Raw genomic sequence first — 19,857 nt, forward strand, 5'->3', positions numbered from 1 at the left:
CCCCCCCCCCACCTCCTAACACCATCACCCTGGGGGTCAGGGCTGCAAGCTATGAATATAGTGGGGGAAGGGGACACAAACATTCAGTCTATAGTATTGGTAACAATAACTTTCTCCGGAAATTAATTAGCTGTGCTTTCTTCTGCCTGGGTCTGCTGTAGGGAAGCCTCCAGGAGGCTGACCTCTGTACCTGCAAGGGCCTGAGCCCCCAGACCCAGCCGCTGCAGTTCATCTGTGCCTCAGGAGCTACATATAGACGCACAGGCTGGGGCAGGCATCACGTAAACATTATGCATGATGTGTAGTGAGATGTTAGTTCATGTATATATAAAGCTGCGCTCCCATTACAGAACTCCTAATAATTAGGCTCCAGAATTTGTGGTTTGGACAGAAGCGGCTCCAGAAGGAGTCTGTGTTGGGGGAGCTATCTATGGAAGAAGCTTCCCATTTTCCCATTGACAGGATCCCTTGCTTCACCCCACTTGGATCATGGAGCCCCCCACCCCTCCCCCGTCCCACCAGGAGAGCTGTGCGCTGTTCTCTTGATACTCATTAGATGTTTCAGAGAAGCCACCTTCTGGGGGCTTCCAGCTTTTTCCACCTGCCCTCTGGGGTTTTGGCGGGGGGCAGGAAGGATCCAAGAACTGAGCGGGGTAGGACTGCTAAGTGAGGAAACCTGGGGCAAGGGTGAGTTGCAGTGTGGCATGAGGGTAAGGGTGGCTGGTGGTCAGGGGCCATATTCTCCTGAGGGAACAGGAGATAAATGTCATTGTCAATTTCTAATAAGTCTTTGAATTGAAACCCAAGAAAATCAATACAGGATCACCTTCTCTGCCCAAACACATTCTGGAAAAGCAGATTATAATACATATATTTCAGAACTGCCAGCACACTGAAATTCACATGAAACCCCTCCCACACGCTCTCTCCCTCCAAGCTGACACAAGCCATCAACGCGGGAGGCTGTGGGCTCTTTGTGTCCCCATGACCCCATGCCTCCACTTCTCCTATCCAGCCCCCTGCACTTCTCAGGCGCTGTGGTGGTCATGATCCCTTGTGCTCCCTCCCTGCACCCGTCCTGAGGGGTAGGCAGGCAGAGACTGTGCTATCCTTGCACCAGATAATCCCAGAAGGCTTGAGTGCCGTGCCCAAGTCCTGAGTCAGGAGTGTGGTGGCCAGGATTCAGAGCCACATTCGCGAACTCCAGGAGAGCAGGCAGGGTGGGGGGACAGGCTTGAGGAGAGGTGGGACATCAATGATGGAAGCGCTGCTCCAAGAGTAGGGGCAGAGTCGCCTGGCAGATGAGAATGGAACACACAGGAGAGGATGAACCCGGGGGCTGCATTTTAAAATCCCTTTCACTCATGTTCTTTTTTCTTTTTAAATTGCAGTAAAATATACATGACACAAAATTTACCATTAGTGCCATTCAAAATGTTGTGTAGACATCACCAGTATCGAGTTCTAGAACATTCTCATCATCCCAAAGGGAAACTCCATGCTCGTTATCTGCACTGTGTCCCAAGGACACAGCTGGTGCCGGACAGAGTTGGCATTTGACACAAGCAGACTGTGCCTGAACAGTAGACATCCTTATTCTGCCAATAAGAAGCGTGGTTGGAGAAGAAGAAGAAGAAGAAGAAGAAGAAGAAGAAGAAGAAGAAGAAGGTGCTAATTTGAATATGTAAACTTTTTAGGGTAATATTGAATTTTTCCAGTAACAAACGTTTTAAGTCACATACTATATATATTAACACATTAACTTAAAAATACAGCTTTTCCCCAACTCCCTCTGTTGTGAAATATTTAACACTTCACTCACATCTTTGACATCAGTGTCCTTGTCACCACTGGAATCATTTTTTTAACATTTATTTATTTATTTTGAGAGAGAGACAGAAAGAGAGAGAGAGGGAATTGCAAACAGGCTCCACACTGTCAGCTCAGAGACTGACTTAGGGCTCGATCTCACAAACCTTGAGATCATGACCTGAGCCGAAATCAAGAGTCAGACGCTTAACCAACTGAGCCACTCAGGTGCCCCTGAACCATGTTGTGAATCAGAGATCCACATTCTAGCCTATATTATTGTCCCTACAGTCTAAAGAGACTTGGCTATTTTTTATTAATACAGAAAATGTTTATTTCTTTAATAACAGCTTTTTGACATATAATTAACATATCATAAAATTCATCCTTTTAAAATCTACAGTTTGGGTGTGCCTAGGTGGCTCAGTGGGTTAAGCATCCCATCTTGATATTGGCTCAGGTCATGATTTCACGGTTGGTAAATTGAGCCCCATGTCGGACTCTGGGCTGACAGCCCGGAGCCTGCTTGGGATTCTCTCTCTACTCTCTTTCTGCCCCTCCCCTGCTCACACGTGCACGCTTGCACACGTGCTCTCTCAAAAATAAATAAATATTTAAAATATGCATTTTGGTGAATTGTAGTACATTCGCAGAGCGAAACAACAGACACCGCTAAGTACTTGTAGAACATTTTGACCATCCCCCAAAGAAACCCTGTACCCTTAGCGGTCACTCCCTCTTCTCCTTTCCCCTCCAGCCCCCCACCAAAGCAGCTAATCTGTTCTCTGTGTCCACAGATGTACCCATTCTAGATATTTCATATACGTAGGGTCACATCACACGTAGTTTTGTGTGTCTGGCATCTTTTACTTCGCATGTTTCCAAGGTCCATCCATGCTGTAGAAGGTCAGCACACCCTTCCATGGTACCAACATTCCACCCCTCGTGTATTTCTTTATCAGCTCATCGGCATTTGGGTGCTTCCATTTTGGCTATGGTGAACAGCACCCAAGTTCTTCCACTGACCACCTCTTGTGGCGTGATTATCTCCATTTTACAGGTGCAACACTGAGGCCAGAGCAGTGGGGACTCCAATCCCATCTTGTACCCACCCCCCCTCCGTCCAGCGCGTCAGGGTTTCTCTCAGGCCAGAGTCGCTGGTTGATGCCACAGAGAGAAGAAGGTGTTAGATCCTCACTTAAGCCAGGGAGAGCCCGAGAGCCCTCTACTCGTGGGGAGGCCTGCGTGCTCACCTTTTACAGCTCTGTGAAGTGTGAGGAACCCAGGTACACACACCCGTGTCAGGGATGCACAGCCCTAAGCCCCCTTCTGTGGCCTGCTCAGGTTCTATAGCGAGAAGGGCCGTGTGGCGTCCAGCAGAAGCTCTGCCGTGCCAGCAACTGGACCTTGTACTGGGGAAGCAGTTCTGAGCCTCAGCCCACAGCAAAGCCCTGGCCTGTCCTCCTTCTGATGTCCAGGGGAAACCAGACCACATCCTCTGAAGCCATGGGCCCTTCCCACTCTGCAGTCCTGTCCACCATGAGGCTCGGTCTGTGGTGGCTCCTTCTGAGCCCAGCAGGTGAGTGGGTGTAATCACTAGGACATCATGTCACACCTGTAGGCTCCCGTGCCGCATGGAGGAGACTCCTGCAGGTGGGCTCCCGGCGGCTGCCAGCGCTGCAGGGGACTTGAGTAGCTCATCCCACAGCGGGAAGGTGGCGGGGCACTCTCGGCTTTCATGCTGGGAGCTGTGGCACCTCGAGCGTCCTGAAGGTCAGCGTTCCTCATCTGCAAAATGCCCCTCGTTCTGCGAACTGCCCCAGGCTGTCGTGAGGACCACGTGAGATGCAAGTCTGGGACGAGCCCCTGGGATACAGTGGGCACTCAGTACACGGCAACTGCTGTTACTGATGTGCTTTTCTGGATTTCAGCGCAGCATTCTTGGCTTGCTCGGGTGGCGGAACCTTGAAGAGTGAGGCTGTGTGCAGAGCGCGGTGAAAACAAACACGAACGATTCCATCCACAATTTTGGGACACTTTGCCTGGCTGATAAGAAGGAGCAAATGCCAGTGGTTGGAGCAAAAATGGGGGAGATGCCTGAAGTAGCAGAGGATTTTGTGATTAACATTAGCGGTTCGTTGACTGGTGCGTGGGAATGAAAGGCTCACTGTGATGGGTGAAGCCCTTCTCCCTGCAGCTCACGCCATGCCAACCAGGTGTCTCCCCCATATCGCTGTCCCTGGGGGCTCCTCAGTTCTAGGCTGCATGTTGTCTGTAGGTCTGACTTCTTCTCCATTCCTCTGTCTCTGCCTCCCTGTCCAGCACTTATTTCCATGCCTTCTTATCTAATAGTCACAGAGTAACTGACATTTCTTTAAGTTTATTTGTTTATCTTGAGGAGGCAGGGCAGAGAAGGAGAGAGACAGACAGACAGACAGAGAGAGAGAATCCCAAGCAGGCTCTGTGCTCTCAGTGCAAAGCCCAACGTGGAGCTCACTCCCGCAAAGTGGGAGATCATGACCTGAGCTGAAATCAAGAGTCAGAGGTTTAACCATCTGAGCCACCTGGGTGCCCCTTTGGGCTCCCAGCCCTGTGCTGGTTGCTTTGTTAAGTTCTACTTTACACTATTATGTTGAATCCTCAAAACAATGTTTTGAGCCCAGCTCTGCATAGAGTCCCCATTTTGCAGATGAGGAAACTGAGGTTCAGTGGTTCTGATTTGATGGGGGAGGGACCCAAGCACCCACCACCATGGACTCCTGGAGACCCCACTCTTCCTTCCTGTCCACAGGGTCAGCACAGCAAGCCTCTCATACCCAAGCCGAGGACCGACTCTTCAAACACCTCTTTAGGGGCTACAACCGCTGGGCACGGCCAGTACCCAACACCTCAGACGTGGTGATCGTGCGCTTTGGGCTGTCCATTGCCCAGCTCATCGATGTGGTGCGCCTGTCCCCCATACTTCTCCCTCTCGGGATCAGCCCCCAGACCATAAGTCCCTTTCCCGGGGTCCTTCCTCCCTACCTCCCACTCTCCCAGCCCTGCACCCCCTCCTGAGAGGGCAGTGATTGGCAGCAGTAGGTTTTCTAGGTGCCCTGCTTGTTCCACTGGACACAAAGTCAGAGGACCCAAGTGGCCCGTGTGATCTTGAAGAATCTGAGTAAGGGTGGCAGTATCGGGAGGGAATGGTAAATTGGGCTGGGCTTGGGGTTGTCACATAAGAGGTTCCTCTGGTGAGTAGGGGGCCTGCATCGTCCCACCCCGCTCTACCCTGTTTTGGGGGGCTGGTTCCATCACTGCCTGTTCTTATTCTCTCTACCGGTCAGGATGAGAAGAACCAAATGATGACCACCAATGTCTGGCTAAAGCAGGTGAGATTCTCTCCACTGGTTGGGGTGAGAATAAGGGAGGGAGGCCACGGACCCCAGACCCACCCAGGACTCTCTCACTCTGAGCGGGATTCTGAATTCATGTTTCACCCAAGAGTTACCACTTGGGACATTCCCAAAGCCAGTCGATTGCAGAATGCTCCTCGTAGGGGCTGTGCTCTGAGACTCCAAGTCCAGTACCTGAGAATGTCACCTACAAGAACCCAGTCACCCCCCTTTCTGGGAATGGGCATTTCCTACGTCCTGCCTATTGTTTGGAGATCAGTTTATTGAGTTGTCACTGAAAACCCAAAGGAGGTTTCATTCTGCCCCTTTTACAGCTGAGGAAAGCCTGAAGCTGAGTGCAACTCAGCTAGAAAAGGGGGGCCCAGGTGTGCTCAACTTGGAACCGCAGGCTCCTTCTGCGGGAGAATGCTGGGTGTTCCACGTCTATGCTGCCTAACAAACTACCCCGAAACTTAATGGCTCAAAGTAACAGTTGTCATATCTCACAGCTTTATGGCCAGGAGTTTGGGTGATGTCTTCTGCTTTGCGTGGCAACTACTGGTGATACTTGGTGCTGTTTAACCTGTGGTCTGCTCTGGAGGGTCTAAGAGCGCTTGACTCATGTCAGTTCCTTAGGAGGGGTGTCTGGAAGGCTCGGGAAGGTTCTGGAAGCTGGGTCCACAGGGCCCTTCTTTCTCTTCAGGCATAGTCAGGTTCTCTCCATGAGTTCTCTCCCGCAGGGGAGTTGGACGCCTCACCTGGTGGTTCAGACACCCCAGAGCCAGGGTCCCCAGAGTCAGGAGATGAAGCTGCTGGCTTCTTATGGTCTGAAAACTGGCCTGCATCCATCCTGGAAAAGAATGTGTGACCCTTTTTGATGTACCGTCCTTGGGGGCAGAACTTGGGGGGCACAGGCTTTATTAGAGCCTGAATATATTCCTTTCCTCTTCACCCCCTCGCGCTCTGCCTGGCCCCTCCCCAGGCCCCGAAGTAGAGATGGTGAGAGCACATGAGAAAGAGGACCTAGCCTTCTGTCTACTTTCCCCCCATACTCCATCTTTCTGCCCCATTGGTAACTTAACCATCTCCTATCTCAGAGGCTCGAACCCAGAAAACCACAACAATCAGAATTTTGATTGGCATTTCCATTTTGAGTCTTTTGAATGACTGCCTTACTTTCTGTAAGTGGCTAGTGGTGTCCTTCCTGTCTCCATAGGCCCTGGGGCGGTATGCTGGCCACTTAATTTATAGTTGAATGCTTAGGTTGGAGGTGTGGAGCAGGCCCCTCTGACAATGTTCACCTTGTGGCTGTCAGGGGCCACACAGCTCATCTTTACAGATGTGCACACTGAGGCCCAGAATAGTAAGAGACTTGGGAAGCCACATAGTCCTGAAGTTCAGGGGGAGACCTAGAACCTGGGCTGCCGTAATTGTCCCCATGAGCCCGTCACCTTGGCTTCGGGAGCTGGGGTGGGAAGCAGAGGGAGGAGCACTGGAGCAGAAGTCAGGCCAACCAGCACCACCTCTGACCAGCCTCAGAACCTCACTTTCCTCATCTGTGAAATGGGGATAGTTTATATAAACCATTGCCTGCATCGGCAACCAATTGCCAATTAATATAACCCATTGGTGTAGATGCCCTCCACGTGTTGGTTGAACCCAAAAGCTAGACAGATGATGGTCTAGGGACAAGGGGATAGGTTTCTGAAGATCGGTCCCTTTCAAAATTATTCAATGTCCTGAGAAATCCTGACAATTTTACGAACGTTTCAACCTTTCTTATTTTGCAAGTCTGGCTCCTCTGAGCACCTCAGCCTTCCCCTACAGGTGAGCAGTCAATACCACAGCTAGGTCAGTGTCTTCCCAAGCATGGTTTGGGTACCAACGGCAGTGTTTTGTGAGATGATTTTACTTGCCTCGCTAATCTTTTGGTAATAGTCATGTATTTATATTCTAGTGGATGTTTTCAAATGCTCTTGGTTTTCTAGTTACGTCAGTGACATAAAATTTCAATATTTATGTAAGTTTAAAAACGGCGAACCAATTTAAAGGGAAATACTAAGCACATGATGAGACAGGTGGTGCACATATATTGGAAAAAATTATGAAAATGGGGCTTGGAAGTTTGAGGTTGGGGAACCACTGAGCTAGACCAGTGCTTTTCCGCTCATGCTCCTGCTTCCTGGAAATGCTTGTCTTTCCCTTCTCTCCTTCCTGGATTTCTACCCAGGTGGATGCTTTGTGTAAACGTCACATGACTATCCTTAGAGGGGAAAAGGCATCATTCATAAGACCCTTTGCAAGGGTGCATCACAGCGCTATTTTAGTGCAGATGTACAGAAGCAAAATGGTCCCTGGAATGAGGGCAGGCTTGGAGGCCAGGGGAGGCCAGGATTCAAGCACCCTCCATACTTCCCTTTCCTCACTCTAACCCACAGGATTACTTGTGAAGATTAGAAAGAACCATCTAGAGGGCCTGTGACAAAAGTGGGTTTCTAAATGGTAGTAGTCATTATTTTAATTATGATAAGCCCTTGGAGGCAAAGGACAGCCTTGTGTGTCGACCCCAGTCATCATGTGTTGGGGGTGGTTGTTTCCTTTAGGTCCAGAAGAGATCTGGGAAGCCCTCCCAGAGATAGGACCAGACAGCTTTAGAGGGAGGAGGCATTGTTTTCATTGCTCAGAGACACGTTTACTGAGCATTCACCAGGGGTGTGGTGCTAGGGAGCCAGAGTGAGAAACAGATGTCCCTGGCTTCATAGAACTCACAGAGGCATTCAATAAACCCATACGCAAATCCGCATTGCTCACCACTATGATCATGCCAAAGAGGGAAATTTCAGAGAGCGGGTAATGCTAACCCGGTTTGGGGGGGAAAGATTCACTTGGATCAGCTGCTGGGAGCAAGGCTGGGGGCCCCCCAACATCCCCTTGCTGCTGGGACTCCCAGGGGGCGCTCTGAAGCACAGTCAGGAAGTCACTGCATAACCCTGGCAGGATGTGTTCACCTCTCTGGTCCTCAGTTTCCTTACCTATTAAAATGGGGAAATACTGCCACGTGCTCAGCATTCCCTGCCCGGCTATCTGGCTAAGGGTCTTCCCAGACAGAGGGTGTAAAAATACGTAAACTGTGGGGCGCTAATAAATGTTCTTATAAGTGAGTGAGGTGGCTCTCCAGGGTCTTCCTGCTAGGGAGGCAAAATGAGGACTAAAAGCGGGACTAGGGTGACCTATGGTCTTGGTGTGCTCGTACTAGAGTTGGGGCAAAGCTGGGGGATGCTGATCTTAGGCTGGACTTCGGATCCCCAGCTCAGAGCCCTGGCCCAGCCTCCCAGACTTTTCCCTTCTGTGGGGCTAGGAGAGGCACTTGGGACGTTCTCGCCAGCTGCTGGGGTGTCCCCAGGCTGCCCTAGGTGTGCCCAGGTGGCTCCCTGGGCGGTGCCGGTGATGTAACTCCCTCCCCCCCTCCCATGCACAGGAGTGGAATGATTACAAGCTGCACTGGAACCCGGCCGATTTCGGCAACATCACATCCCTCCGGGTCCCTCCCGAGATGATCTGGATCCCTGACATTGTCCTCTACAACAAGTAGGAAGCCAGGGATCCTGGAGGCCCCTGGGAGGCCCCTGGGGTGGGGGGCGGGTAAAGTGAGGCTCGGCTGGGTTGGACGTGGGCGGTACCTTCTTGTGTCCCTGCTTCCTTGCTTTCCTCTCAACTCCTGCTTTGCTCATCCTTACCCCCTTCCCCTTCCTCTTGGTTCCATTATTTCTTTCCTTGTGTTCTCGCACTCAGACACCCAAACTTACTGAGTGAGCATCCACTCTAAATCGGTGCACGGTGCTGTGCTGGGTGGTGGTGGGGGACACAGATTTGCCAACATTGAGTAGTATTTGCAACATGTGGCTGGTGCAGGCTCTGAAAACAGTGGCTAGGAGTTGGCAGTTTGCAGGCTGACAGTACTGAACAGGCTGACAGTATGGAACAGGTAAGCAGCATCCCCCGGGGGGTGGGGGGTGGGGAACACCTTCCAGGGAGCAAACTCACTTGGTATGGGTATTTTTTAAAACTCGTATTATTGACAGTTGTCTTGTATTCAAGACCAAAAAGGAGCCGTCTTTGAGCATAATGACGAGAAGCTAATAAAAGCCAAGGAGAGTCTAAAGACGGCACCAAGAACACCAACACAATTTTTTTTTTAGTGTTTTTAATTTTTATTTATTTCAAGAGATACAGAGAGAGGGAGCAGGGGAGGGGCAGAGAGAGAGAGAGGGAGAGAGAGAGAATCCCAAGCATGTTCCGCGCTGTCAGCGCAGAGCCCAATGCGGGGCTCGAACTTACCAAGGGAGAGATCATGACCCGAGCCAAAGTCAGATGCTCAGCTGACTGAGCCACCCAGGCGTCTCCACAATTTTTTTTTAAAGAAGGTATAGAGATCTATACTTCCATTTGTGTGTTTGCTGTCAGGTAATTCTTGATTTAGAAATCAAAACTTAAGGGGCACCTAGGTGGCTCAGTTGGTTGAGGGTCCGACTGGGCTCAGGTCATGATTTCACAGTTCGTGGGTTCGAGACCCCCGTCAGGCTCTGTGCTGACAGCTCAGAGCCTGCAGCCTGCTTTGGATTCTGTGTCTCCCTCTCTCTCTGCCCCTCCCCCACTTGTGCTCTGTCTCTCTCTCTTTCAGAAATGAATACACGTTAAAAAAAATTAAACAAAAACTGTTCTATAGAAATCAAAACGTAAAAGCTGTTTGGCATTATGCTTGTCTAACAGTGTTTTCTAAAGTGGGGCTCTAAAGGGTGCTAGTTCTCAGAGATATAAATAGGTATGAAAAGTAGTCCTGTGGTCAAATAATTTTGGATAACATTGTATATCGTTAAGTCTCCTGTCCTGGCCCCAGTCTTTTGGAAAATGTTAGGACAAGACAGCATTTTAAATGTTAGAAGTTGCACAGCCAAGAAACCCCATGTAGCCTAGGATTTCCCTGTTCATTTGGCCTGAATTTGGAAAAGCTATTTTTAAACAATAAAACAAAGTGAGACAGATCCACTTTTGGAGTCTTGGTGTCTTCAGATAGGTCAAAGGGGAACGACAAGGATTCCTTTACACCACCCATCCCTGGTCAGACCCAAAGCCCTGAACGTCTGGAAACACACATTCAGCATGGATTTCTGGAAGGTCTAACACTGCAGGTGCCTAGTGTTTGCTGTCACTGGACTCACGGACCCCTTTGTGCCCCAGAGCCGCCCCCTCCCACCTCCCCTCGCACCCGCCGAGCCAGCACCCAGGATCCTTCGTGTCGCTGTTTCTGGCAGAAGTCAGGAGCAAAATCCTACACCTGATGTTTGGGATTGCCAATAAAGCTTTGGCCAGTGTTACTTGATTATAACAGGAAAGTCTTTTGATAGGATTAAAGTTCAAACCAAATTCTTGCAGACATTCAAAGAAAGGTCTCCTCCATGGAGGCATTCCACTCCAGGCGAAATCCTTCAGATCAAGGAAATTGCACTTTTCCTTCCTCAGAATGGGGCACATGTTGCCATCTAGTGGTAATTCTGCATGGTGACAAAAAAATGCCTTAAAAAAAATTGAAGTTTGCCCTGATATTTGTTACTATCGAAGTTCCCGTTTCCAATCCCGTTTTTCCAATCTGTGGTCTGGAATTTCCCCATGGGAAAGAAGGTTGTCTTCCCGTGTGTTCTTCTGGTTCCCTTGCCTTATAGGGAATTGGAGGGAGAAGGAAGGCTCCTTAAATGCTGGGGTGTGGAGCCCACCGCACCGCCTGCCCCCTCTACCCCCCAGGGAATCAGGGACTCAGGCTATCAGGAAGCCCCCAGCGAACGGTCACTGTTCTTCCAGTGTTCCCTGAGCCTTTGTGGGTCCTTGGATGCTTAGCCCCATGACACCACAAACATCATCTCCCACCACCCCTTCTTTAAAAAAATATTTTTTTAATGTTTATTTATTTTTGAGAGAAAGAGAGAGAGAGAGAGAGCACCAGCAGCGGAGGGGCAGAGAGAGAGGGAGACACAGAATCCAGGCTCCAGGCTCTGAGCTGCCAGCACAGAGCCCGACATGGGTGGGTGCGGGGGTGGGGCTCGAACCCACGGACCGTGAGATCATGAAAATCAGAAACGCAACCGACTACACCACCCAGGCGCCCCTTCTACCACCCCTTCTTATGCCCTGCCCCCCAAACCTGAGCACACACTGAGTTCTGTCTTTCCCCTCTTCTTCCTCTGTTCCCAGCCCAGGCTCTGCTGGTAGGCTCTTCACCCCATCTCTCTGCCAATCCCACTACTTTCAGGGTGACCCTGCTCACTTGGGGAGGTCTTCCCACCCCTGCCCCCAATGTGTCTTGGGGAGCACTTGGACTGCCCTTGGAGTGCTGCTGCCAAACTGCCTCCTTTGTGGTGTAGGTGTGCAGGGCTGCCTCTCGTTTCCTCGAGGTTCCTGAAGGGCAGGCCCCGTGTCCCACATCCCATCCCCCCACAGCTCCCGTGCGGCCCCTAGTGGATGAGGCCCAGGCAGAAACGCACTCCTTGATGGAGTCAAGGAGGTATCTTTCTACACCAGCAGAGGTGCTGGGTCTCTTCTGAGCAAGGAGCTAAGGATCCCAGGTGGAGAAGGCAATACCCCAGATGGCTTTGCTGACCATCTGCTGGGGGAGGAAATATACATAATCACTCTAACATACTAAATGAATACCAGCAGGCAATGAGACTATATGCCCCATGGGTTTATAAACATGTAAAAAATTACATACACGATCTGTATGTCAGTCAAACATATATGATGTACATAGCATCAGAATGTTAATGTGGTTATTTAAAAAATTCTCTTTTTAGATGTTTACTTATCTCGAGAAAGAGAGAGAGTGCACGCATGTGTGCGTGTGCTCTTGCACACTTGCAGGGGAGAGGCAGAGAGAGGGAAAGAGAGGGAGAGAGAGAATCCCACGAAGGCTCCATGCTGTCAGCTCAGAGCCCAACACGGGGCTCGATCTCAGGAACCGTGAGATCGTGACCTGAGCCAAGATCGAGAGTGGGACGCTTAACCGACTGAGCCACCCAGGCATCCCTAAAATTCTTGGTATTTTCCTATATTCCTCAAAATTCCTACTTTTGTAATTAAAAAGATAGCGTTTGAAAGACACTCCTTCAGGTCGCTCTGAATATGCGCGGGAAGAGTCTCACACGCTTGCGTAAATCCCCACAACTTGGCCAGGTCCGGCTTTGTTCTCGGGGTCCCCTGCTGTTGGCTGTCTGGAGCAGCCTGGCTTGGGCAGGCAGGCTGTGCCGGGTCCTCCAGCTCCTCTCCTGTCTCCAGTGCAGATGGGGAGTTTGCGGTGACCCACATGACCAAGGCTCACCTCTTCTCCACGGGCACTGTGCACTGGGTGCCCCCCGCCATCTACAAGAGCTCCTGCAGCATCGACGTCACCTTCTTCCCCTTCGACCAGCAGAACTGCAAGATGAAGTTTGGCTCCTGGACGTACGACAAGGCCAAGATCGACCTGGAGCAGACAGAGCAGACGGTGGACCTGAAGGACTACTGGGAGAGCGGTGAGTGGGCCATCATCAATGCCACGGGCACCTACAACACCAAGAAGTACGACTGCTGTGCCGAGATCTACCCCGACGTCACCTACTACTTCGTCATCCGGCGCCTGCCCCTCTTCTACACCATCAACCTCATCATCCCCTGCCTGCTCATCTCCTGCCTCACGGTGCTTGTCTTCTACCTGCCCTCCGACTGTGGCGAGAAGATCACGCTCTGCATCTCCGTGCTGCTCTCGCTCACTGTCTTCCTCCTGCTCATCACGGACATCATCCCCTCCACCTCCCTGGTCATCCCGCTCATCGGCGAGTACCTGCTCTTCACCATGATCTTCGTCACACTCTCCATCGTCATCACGGTCTTTGTACTAAATGTCCACCACCGCTCCCCCCGCACCCACACTATGCCCCACTGGGTGCGGGTGGCCTTTCTGGGCTGTGTGCCCCGGTGGCTTCTGATGAACCGGCCTGTGCCCCCCCTGGAGCCCTGTGACCCCCCAGATCTGAAGCCCAGCTCCTCTCATTACTGGCTGGAGACCAACGTGGATGCGGAGGAGGAAAAGGAGGAGGAAGACAGATGGGGGTGGGCAGCTCACTTATCCCCCTCCATGGGTGTCCTCCGTGGCCACGGTGGTCTACATCAGGGGGCCTCAGGGCCCAGGGTGGAGGTCCAGTTGCAGGAGGGCGGGCTTCTGCTGTCACCTCGCATACAGAAGGCACTTGAAGGTGTGCACTATATTGCTGATCACCTGCGATCTGAGGATGCTGACTCTTCGGTGAGTGGGGGCCGGGAGAGGGGCTCTTCCCCTCGGTGATTCCACCAGCCTGGTAGGGAACCACCTCACCCCAAGGTGTTAGTTTGGGCCACCTGGTCTCCTTCATGAGGACCCACTTCCCTCAGTGTGGCCCTTGGGAGTCTGGACTAAACTGATAAAGAACTTCTAGCTAGCAGCTCTTAAGACACTAATTGGCAGGTGGCAGAACAGCAGCCAAGGATGCTCTGGTTAAGGCTCACTGGGGGACAGCAGGCCAGAGAAGGAGGGTCCTCAGATGCTGAAATTCCCGGTGCCATCCTCACGCCAGCCTTTATCACCATTACCCTATAGGTGGTGAGGCAAGGGGGCAGAGGGAGGTGGAGGGACTATCATCAGGAGATGATAAATCAGATAAATCAGGCTGCTGCTTTGTCAGCCTTCTTCCTCTGTCCTGATGGGTTTCCCCCCAGTTCTCTTCGTGGGCTCTGGGCATTTTGTGGAATTCACTATTCACCCACAAACCCTGAGGAACCTGGGTTGTACCAGGCAGGTTCCCCGTCTCGGTCCCTGCTGTGCCCAGTATTATTAGGTCAGCAGGCCACTGCTCAGAATCACAGATTTCTTATCAACCTAGGGAAGGATGAAAGGCCGGGAGGTTATTAGTGGGTGGCCTTGTTGAGTAGATAAGGAAAATTAATCATTACCTAATCTAGGAGCAGGTAGAAATCCAGAACTGTTTGCTTGGTCTTTGAGCACAAATTCCACATAGCCCCGCCCCCCCATGGCCCCACCCCTTTCCCTGGGCCACACTTACCCTCGCTTACCTCCTCCTCTCCAACTCCTGCAGTGGATGGGGGAATTGGGTGGGAGGTGATGTCGGGGCAGCAAAGTCTTCACCATTTTGTAACTGCTGAGTGTTGACTTTAAATCACTGTAGGCCCCTGAGAAGACCCATGCCCCTTGGTGGTTGTAGAACCTCTAGCCTCCCTTAGCTGGAACTTGAGAGTCTATGGGAAGGTTCTGGGGTGAGGTCACAGGGGTGGGATAGGACAGGGATCACTAGGAGAAGCTTGTTTGAGTCTTGAGACAACATTAGCTCCCCAAGGTCTCAGTGGGGCCCCTGTTGCCCCCAGTGTCATCGCTACAGGGCTGTGAATGGGTGGGACACTTCCCCTCTCCCGAGGCCTGACCTCTGTCACAGTGATTCCTTTTCTACCTGCAGGTGAAGGAAGACTGGAAGTATGTGGCCATGGTCATTGATAGGATATTCCTCTGGTTGTTTATCATCGTCTGCTTCCTGGGGACCATTGGACTCTTTCTCCCTCCATTCCTGGCTGGAATGATCTGATTTCCTGTTCCTTGTTTTGGCCCAAAGGCGGCACTGCTTGACCATCTTTAACCGCTGTCCCCTCTAGAGAACACCTTTGGGGTCAACACCATCTGCCTGCAGGTGCCTCTCTGTGGAGTCCCTACACTGGCCTAATCATCAAAGACTCCTTGGGTCAATTCACTTGACGTTACTGTATTATGTGCTGAGAATCTGCTGGGCACAGAGCCCTGCTTTGGATGCTGACGAGCTAGGAAATAAGGAACTTGCTTTGAAGAAGATTACAATATGGTGGTGACTGTGTGAAGCCACATAAGATTCTCTGGCAGGGGCCAGGAAGACACTAACAGGAGGTCCAAGCGGAGTGATCCAGCGGGGAGAGGCACAGACCTCAAAGGATGGGTGCATGGGGAAGAGGGGAGAGGGTGCTTCTGGGGGTGGAAAGGCTGTGAACAGCACTTTGGATTCAGGAATGAGCACGAAGTGTCTAGGAGAACGGGCAGGCTGAGATGAGGCTCCGGAGTGGGAGCAGTGGGAGGAGGTTGGAAAGGCAGGTTAGGGTGTCTTTGAACCATGTAGAAAAACAAGTTCACAGTCTGATCCTGCAGGTCTAACAGTAGGATGGTAAAGACTCTTCTGGAAGGAGAGAAAGGGGGAAGTGGGGCCACAGGTGGCGGTATAGGTTAGGGCCTCTAGGTGGTGGAGGGATGTGTGGTTGGATGCAGGTAGCTGGGCCATCCCACCTTCCTGGAAGCTCATTGGAACCCCTGGCTTCTCCTCACCTTTAGCCACACCCCCTGCTACAAACTGGCTCAGCACCAGCAGCCCCAAGACGTTTGGCAGTGCTGAGAGTCCCTGTCTTTGGGGGTGCCATCTGGCCTTGAATGCATGTTAACAAACCAGGAAGCTATCCTGAGCCATTCTTGACTAACTCAAGCTCGCAGCTTGCTCCCCCCACCCCTCTACAGGGCACGTGGTGCTCGGCGCTCGGGACCTTTGCTCCCAGTGACTGACGGGAACGAGCTGGATCGCTTTGCACCTCGAGACTGCTGTGTAAAGGCAGAAGCTGCAGGCCTGCTTCCCTTTCCCAGCCTGGCCTCCTGGTCCTTCCCGAAGCCCTGCAGTGGCTTCTGAGCTGCTCTGTGCAGCCATGGAACCCTCACACCTTGGGGATCCGGCAATCTGCACTCCTCGGCCACGTGCTGGAACCTGGAAGAGCTCCTGCCCCAGGATCAGGCCTCACCCCTGCCTGTCCAGCCCCTGGAGGGCAGAACCTCAGCCGCTGACAGATGCAGACGGACACTGGGCTCTCCAGACAGCCTGGGGACCCTGGAGAGGAGGCCGAGCAGGGCGAACTTCCAGCTTCCCTTTGGGCTCTGGGGTACCCTCCTTCCAAACCCCCACTCACCTCTCCCTGACAGACACAGAGGAAATCTGCAATGCCTCGGCCCAGCCCCCCACTCCTCAGTTCTTCCCAAGACTTGGTGACGCATCTGGTTTCTGGCTCCTCTTAGCTCCCGTGGGGGCAGCCTCCCAGCCTCCCTTCTCCCTCCTGGCTCTCCCAGACCCGATCTCCTGTGCAGTGATGTACCCTCATGCTAGCCCATCTCCCATCCAACTTGCATGTGAGTAAAGAGATGAAATATGAGGCTGAGGCCACTGCTCTTTCAGCTGTGGGACCCCCTCCTCAGCATCCGCAGGACCACCCATGCCCTGCTGGAGCCCCAGCTGGGAGACGGTCATCGGTGGTCCTCGTGTGGCCCTGGAGGGGGCTGCCCTGGGTTCCCACTGGAAAGTCACCCTTCGGTCAGGTGCAGGGGTGAAGGGGCTGGAGCACGCACCTGACCCCATGCCCTGGCGTCACCATGCACCCCTCCGTGCTGCAGCCCAGTATTGGCTCTGGAGCTGCGCCCAACAAAGCACCGTTGATTTCTTCCAGGGTTGTGGCCTGAGGCCAGTGTCCCCCTCCCCACAAAGAGCAGGTCAAGCAAACAAAACAATCAAACCACAAAGCAAATGGTACAATTTTAATTCATCCACAAGTCAACTAGAAAGAAGGTAAAAGAGTATTCTGCACCAACACAAGGGAGGGGTGGGGCAGCTGGGAAGGCGGTGGGGGAGGGGAAGAAAAGGAGAAGTAAGAAAAGAGGGAGAGAAGGAAGGGGCAGAGTCAGGGAAGGGAGAGAAAGGGCACAGGGAAGAGAGGCACAATCTTGTGGTCCAAGTCCTGTTTTGGCCTCATCTCTCCCCCTCTCCTTGACGCTTGGCGTGTCGTCAACACAGCGTCTTGTGCCCGGACTCCCAATAGCTTGTTCCTGGACTGTGTCCCAGGTCCCCCCTCAGGGGGGCACACGGCTGTCAGTCCAGACCACACTCACATTAAATAAATTCCAATATACACTGTACAAGGAAGCCAGGCCCGTCCCTCATCTCGCCAGCCGCCCACCCCCAAAGGAAAGCCCCTCCCCAGTCCCTCTGCATCAGGGGACCCCCGTGAGCGGAAGAAGAAGGAATAGCTTGGTTCCACTGGTCCTGCCGTGTCCATGCATAAAGCCATCGTGGCCACTAGGGGCACCAGTGTGACCCCTCTCCCCCCCAAAGTGGGGCCGGCGGGTGTGAGGAGGGAGTGGCCAGTGGCAGCAGGGCTCCCTCTGAGCCCTCTTTGTCACCCCCTGGCATCTGTAGCCCTGAGTCCCCTCTTTCCAGCTGCAGCCTGAGCAGCACAGTCTGGGGGTTGGGGTGGGGAGAGGGGGTCGTGCAAAGTGGCAAGGGGAGGACTCCCCTCAGCCTTCCCCCTGAGAAGACCCATGTGACCGAAGGCAAGGCAGGGGCCGGGGGGTGGGGGCGGGGGAGGTACACTACAGGCAGGGGCAGAAGACGCAGGCAGGTGGTGCCAACCCTCCATCACTCTGCAGGCGGGTGGGCCAGATTGGCCAGAACCTTGGCCTGGTCTACGGCATCGAGCAGGTTCTTGGCATCCACGGCCAGGGTGTGGGAGGCTGTGAGCATCTGCCGCTTGCACTCCTCACTCAGGGAGGTCACGGCGTTTTGCTGGGCCAGGCGCATCTTATTGATGAGCTCCGCCAGGTCCTTGTTGAGCAGCTTCTGGGTCCCCTCAATCTGTAAGAAAAGCGCACAGAGAGGCTGGGAGCCTGAGGGGCCACAAAGGTTAAGCCATGCACGCATCCCCTTTGGTGTTGGCTGAAGCAGTCCGAAGTTCGCTGGGGGGGCAGGTCTGGCCCAGGCGTGGGCTGAGTCCAAGGTTGGCGTGGACGGACATTACAGATGCCCCAGCCCCCAGCCCACCTCGTGCTGGGTCTGTATGATGCAGCCCTGCAGACCCTCCCTTCGCTTCAGCGTCCCCCATGCTGGCCCAAGGTTAGAGTGAATGGTCAGGGGACAAGGGCACTTAGTCATTTGTTAGCTGTCTACCGTCAAACCAAGAGACCGGGGATCGTGCTTTGAACCGTAGGGTTTTGTTTTCACCGCCATATCCCCAGAGCCTAGCACACTGCTGAGCACTACTCCACACTCAAGAGATATTTACCAAGTGAAATGAATGACCTGAGCCATCAGAGGGAAGGTAAGGAGCTCTCACATCAGAAGGGACAGCTCCAGCGGGGCTCCTCTATGGGCTGCTGCCGCCACCCAGAGGGAGGCCGGGAAATGACCAAACTCTCCTGTGTTGTCTTGTCTTGAACAGTCACAGGTAGTGGAGGCTGTGTTGCTGACCAATGCGAGATGGGGAATCAAACTACAGCCTGGCAGGGGGCCCGGGGTGCTCCTGAGCTCCGTGCTGGTTTCCAGACAGACAACCAACACATGTTGAGAGGCGGTATTGTTCGGCGTTCAACTACGTTCAGAGTTTCCTATGGCTGTGGTCCTAACCCAAGACAAACGGGGTGGCTTAAAACAGCACAGATTAGTTTCTTACGCTTCTGGAGGTCAGAAGGCTGAAATGTGCCCTACGGGGCCAAAGTCAAGGGGACAGCTGGGCTATGCCCCTTCTACGGGCTCTAGGGGAGAATCTGTTCCCTGCCTTTTCCAGCTTCTAAAGGCTGTTTCCCGCCTTGGTTTATGGATCTTTCCAGCAATGGCAATATTCCAATCTCTGCTTCTGTCATCCCATCTCCTTCTCTGACTCTCATAGGATGTCTGCATCTGCCAAACCTGTTACAAGGACTTACACTGCACCCACTTGGGTAATGCAGCATAATCTCCCCATGTCGAGACCCTTAAATTTTAAAAAAAAAAATGTTTTTATTTATTTATTTTTGAGAGAAAGAGAGCGGGGGAGGGGCAGAGAGAGAGAAGGAGACACAGAATCCCAAGCAGGCTCTGCACTGTCAGCACAGAGCCCAATGCAAGGGCTCGAACACATGAACTGTGAGATCATGACCTGAGCTGAAATCAAGAGTCGGACGCTTAACCAACTGAGCCGCCCAGGCGCCCCTCAGGATCCTTAACTTACACCTACAAAATCCCTCTTGCCAGGTAAGGTGACATAGTCACAGTTCTGACGATTAGGCTGGGGACAACTTTAGGGGGCCATTATTCTGGCCACCCCAGGCACAGTCTAAGAATAGAACACCAAGCTTTTCATTTTGGTTTTCAGTAATTGTTTCTCACTTACAAAAAAAAAAAAAAAAAAAGGAAATTATTTAAATGATCAACTGAAGAAACCTTAACTATTTTGCTATTTTGATGATACATTCACTTCAGCCTTAGTGTGGTGGGTGATTAGATAAAGGATCACCAGAAGGGAAAAGGGAAAGGGAAGGTCTGTCCACCTGTGCACGCCCTCATGCAAAATTACCGCAACTCTGTAAGACTTAAACTAGGAGACTCCCCCTGGGAGCCTGGTCATGTCCCTGGGTGCAAACACAGCCCCCTAGTGGTCCTGCTCAGATTTGTTGTGTGGAGCCACATGTCCTGTGCGGAAGGCCCTGCAGATGGAAACGAGGCTGCCCACATGGTCCTTCTGAGTCTCCTCCGTGAAGCACAGCAGAGGACACAGTCTGGGATGAGGACACCCA

At 52.5% G+C, this 19,857-nt stretch overlaps 2 protein-coding genes across 8 annotated transcripts in view; one reads left to right on the forward strand and one right to left on the reverse strand.

The window, feature by feature from the left end:
• Positions 1-3,175: 3,175 nt before the first annotated feature.
• On the forward strand, positions 3,176-16,061 carry CHRNA2 (cholinergic receptor nicotinic alpha 2 subunit). The gene is made up of 6 exons (XM_060653644.3): positions 3,176-3,388; positions 4,601-4,752; positions 5,136-5,180; positions 8,662-8,771; positions 12,510-13,515; positions 14,717-16,061. The coding sequence occupies exons 1-6, from the start codon at positions 3,280-3,282 to the stop codon at positions 14,840-14,842; spliced, it is 1,548 nt and encodes a 515-aa protein (XP_060509627.2). The 5' UTR covers positions 3,176-3,279; the 3' UTR covers positions 14,843-16,061.
• A 766-nt stretch (positions 16,062-16,827) lies between these two features.
• Positions 16,828-19,857, reverse strand: part of PTK2B (protein tyrosine kinase 2 beta) — a 125,755-nt gene continuing 122,725 nt past the window's right edge. For all 7 annotated transcript variants that reach the window (XM_081795602.1, XM_060653639.3, XM_060653640.3 and 4 more), the window contains one exon: positions 16,828-17,941. In XM_081795602.1, coding sequence (XP_081651728.1) covers positions 17,726-17,941 — 216 coding nt within the window. In that variant the 3' untranslated portion in view covers positions 16,828-17,725. The remainder of the gene's footprint in view (positions 17,942-19,857) is intronic.

Source organism: Panthera onca, chromosome B1 (genome assembly GCF_046562875.1).
Source record: "Panthera onca isolate mPanOnc1 chromosome B1, mPanOnc1 haplotype 2, whole genome shotgun sequence".
NCBI classification, from domain to species: Eukaryota; Metazoa; Chordata; class Mammalia; order Carnivora; family Felidae; genus Panthera; species Panthera onca.

What these genes read in the sequence shown, in the direction of transcription:
- CHRNA2 (XM_060653644.3), top strand. Translation starts at nt 3,280, where the DNA reads ATGTCCAGGGGAAACCAGACCACATCCTCTGAAGCCATGGGCCCTTCC. An exon ending in GCTCCTTCTGAGCCCAGCAG is followed by an intron (nt 3,389 to 4,600) that starts GTGAGTGGGTGT and finishes TCCTGTCCACAG; the next exon opens with GGTCAGCACAGCAAGCCTCT. An exon ending in TTGCCCAGCTCATCGATGTG is followed by an intron (nt 4,753 to 5,135) that starts GTGCGCCTGTCC and finishes TCTACCGGTCAG; the next exon opens with GATGAGAAGAACCAAATGAT.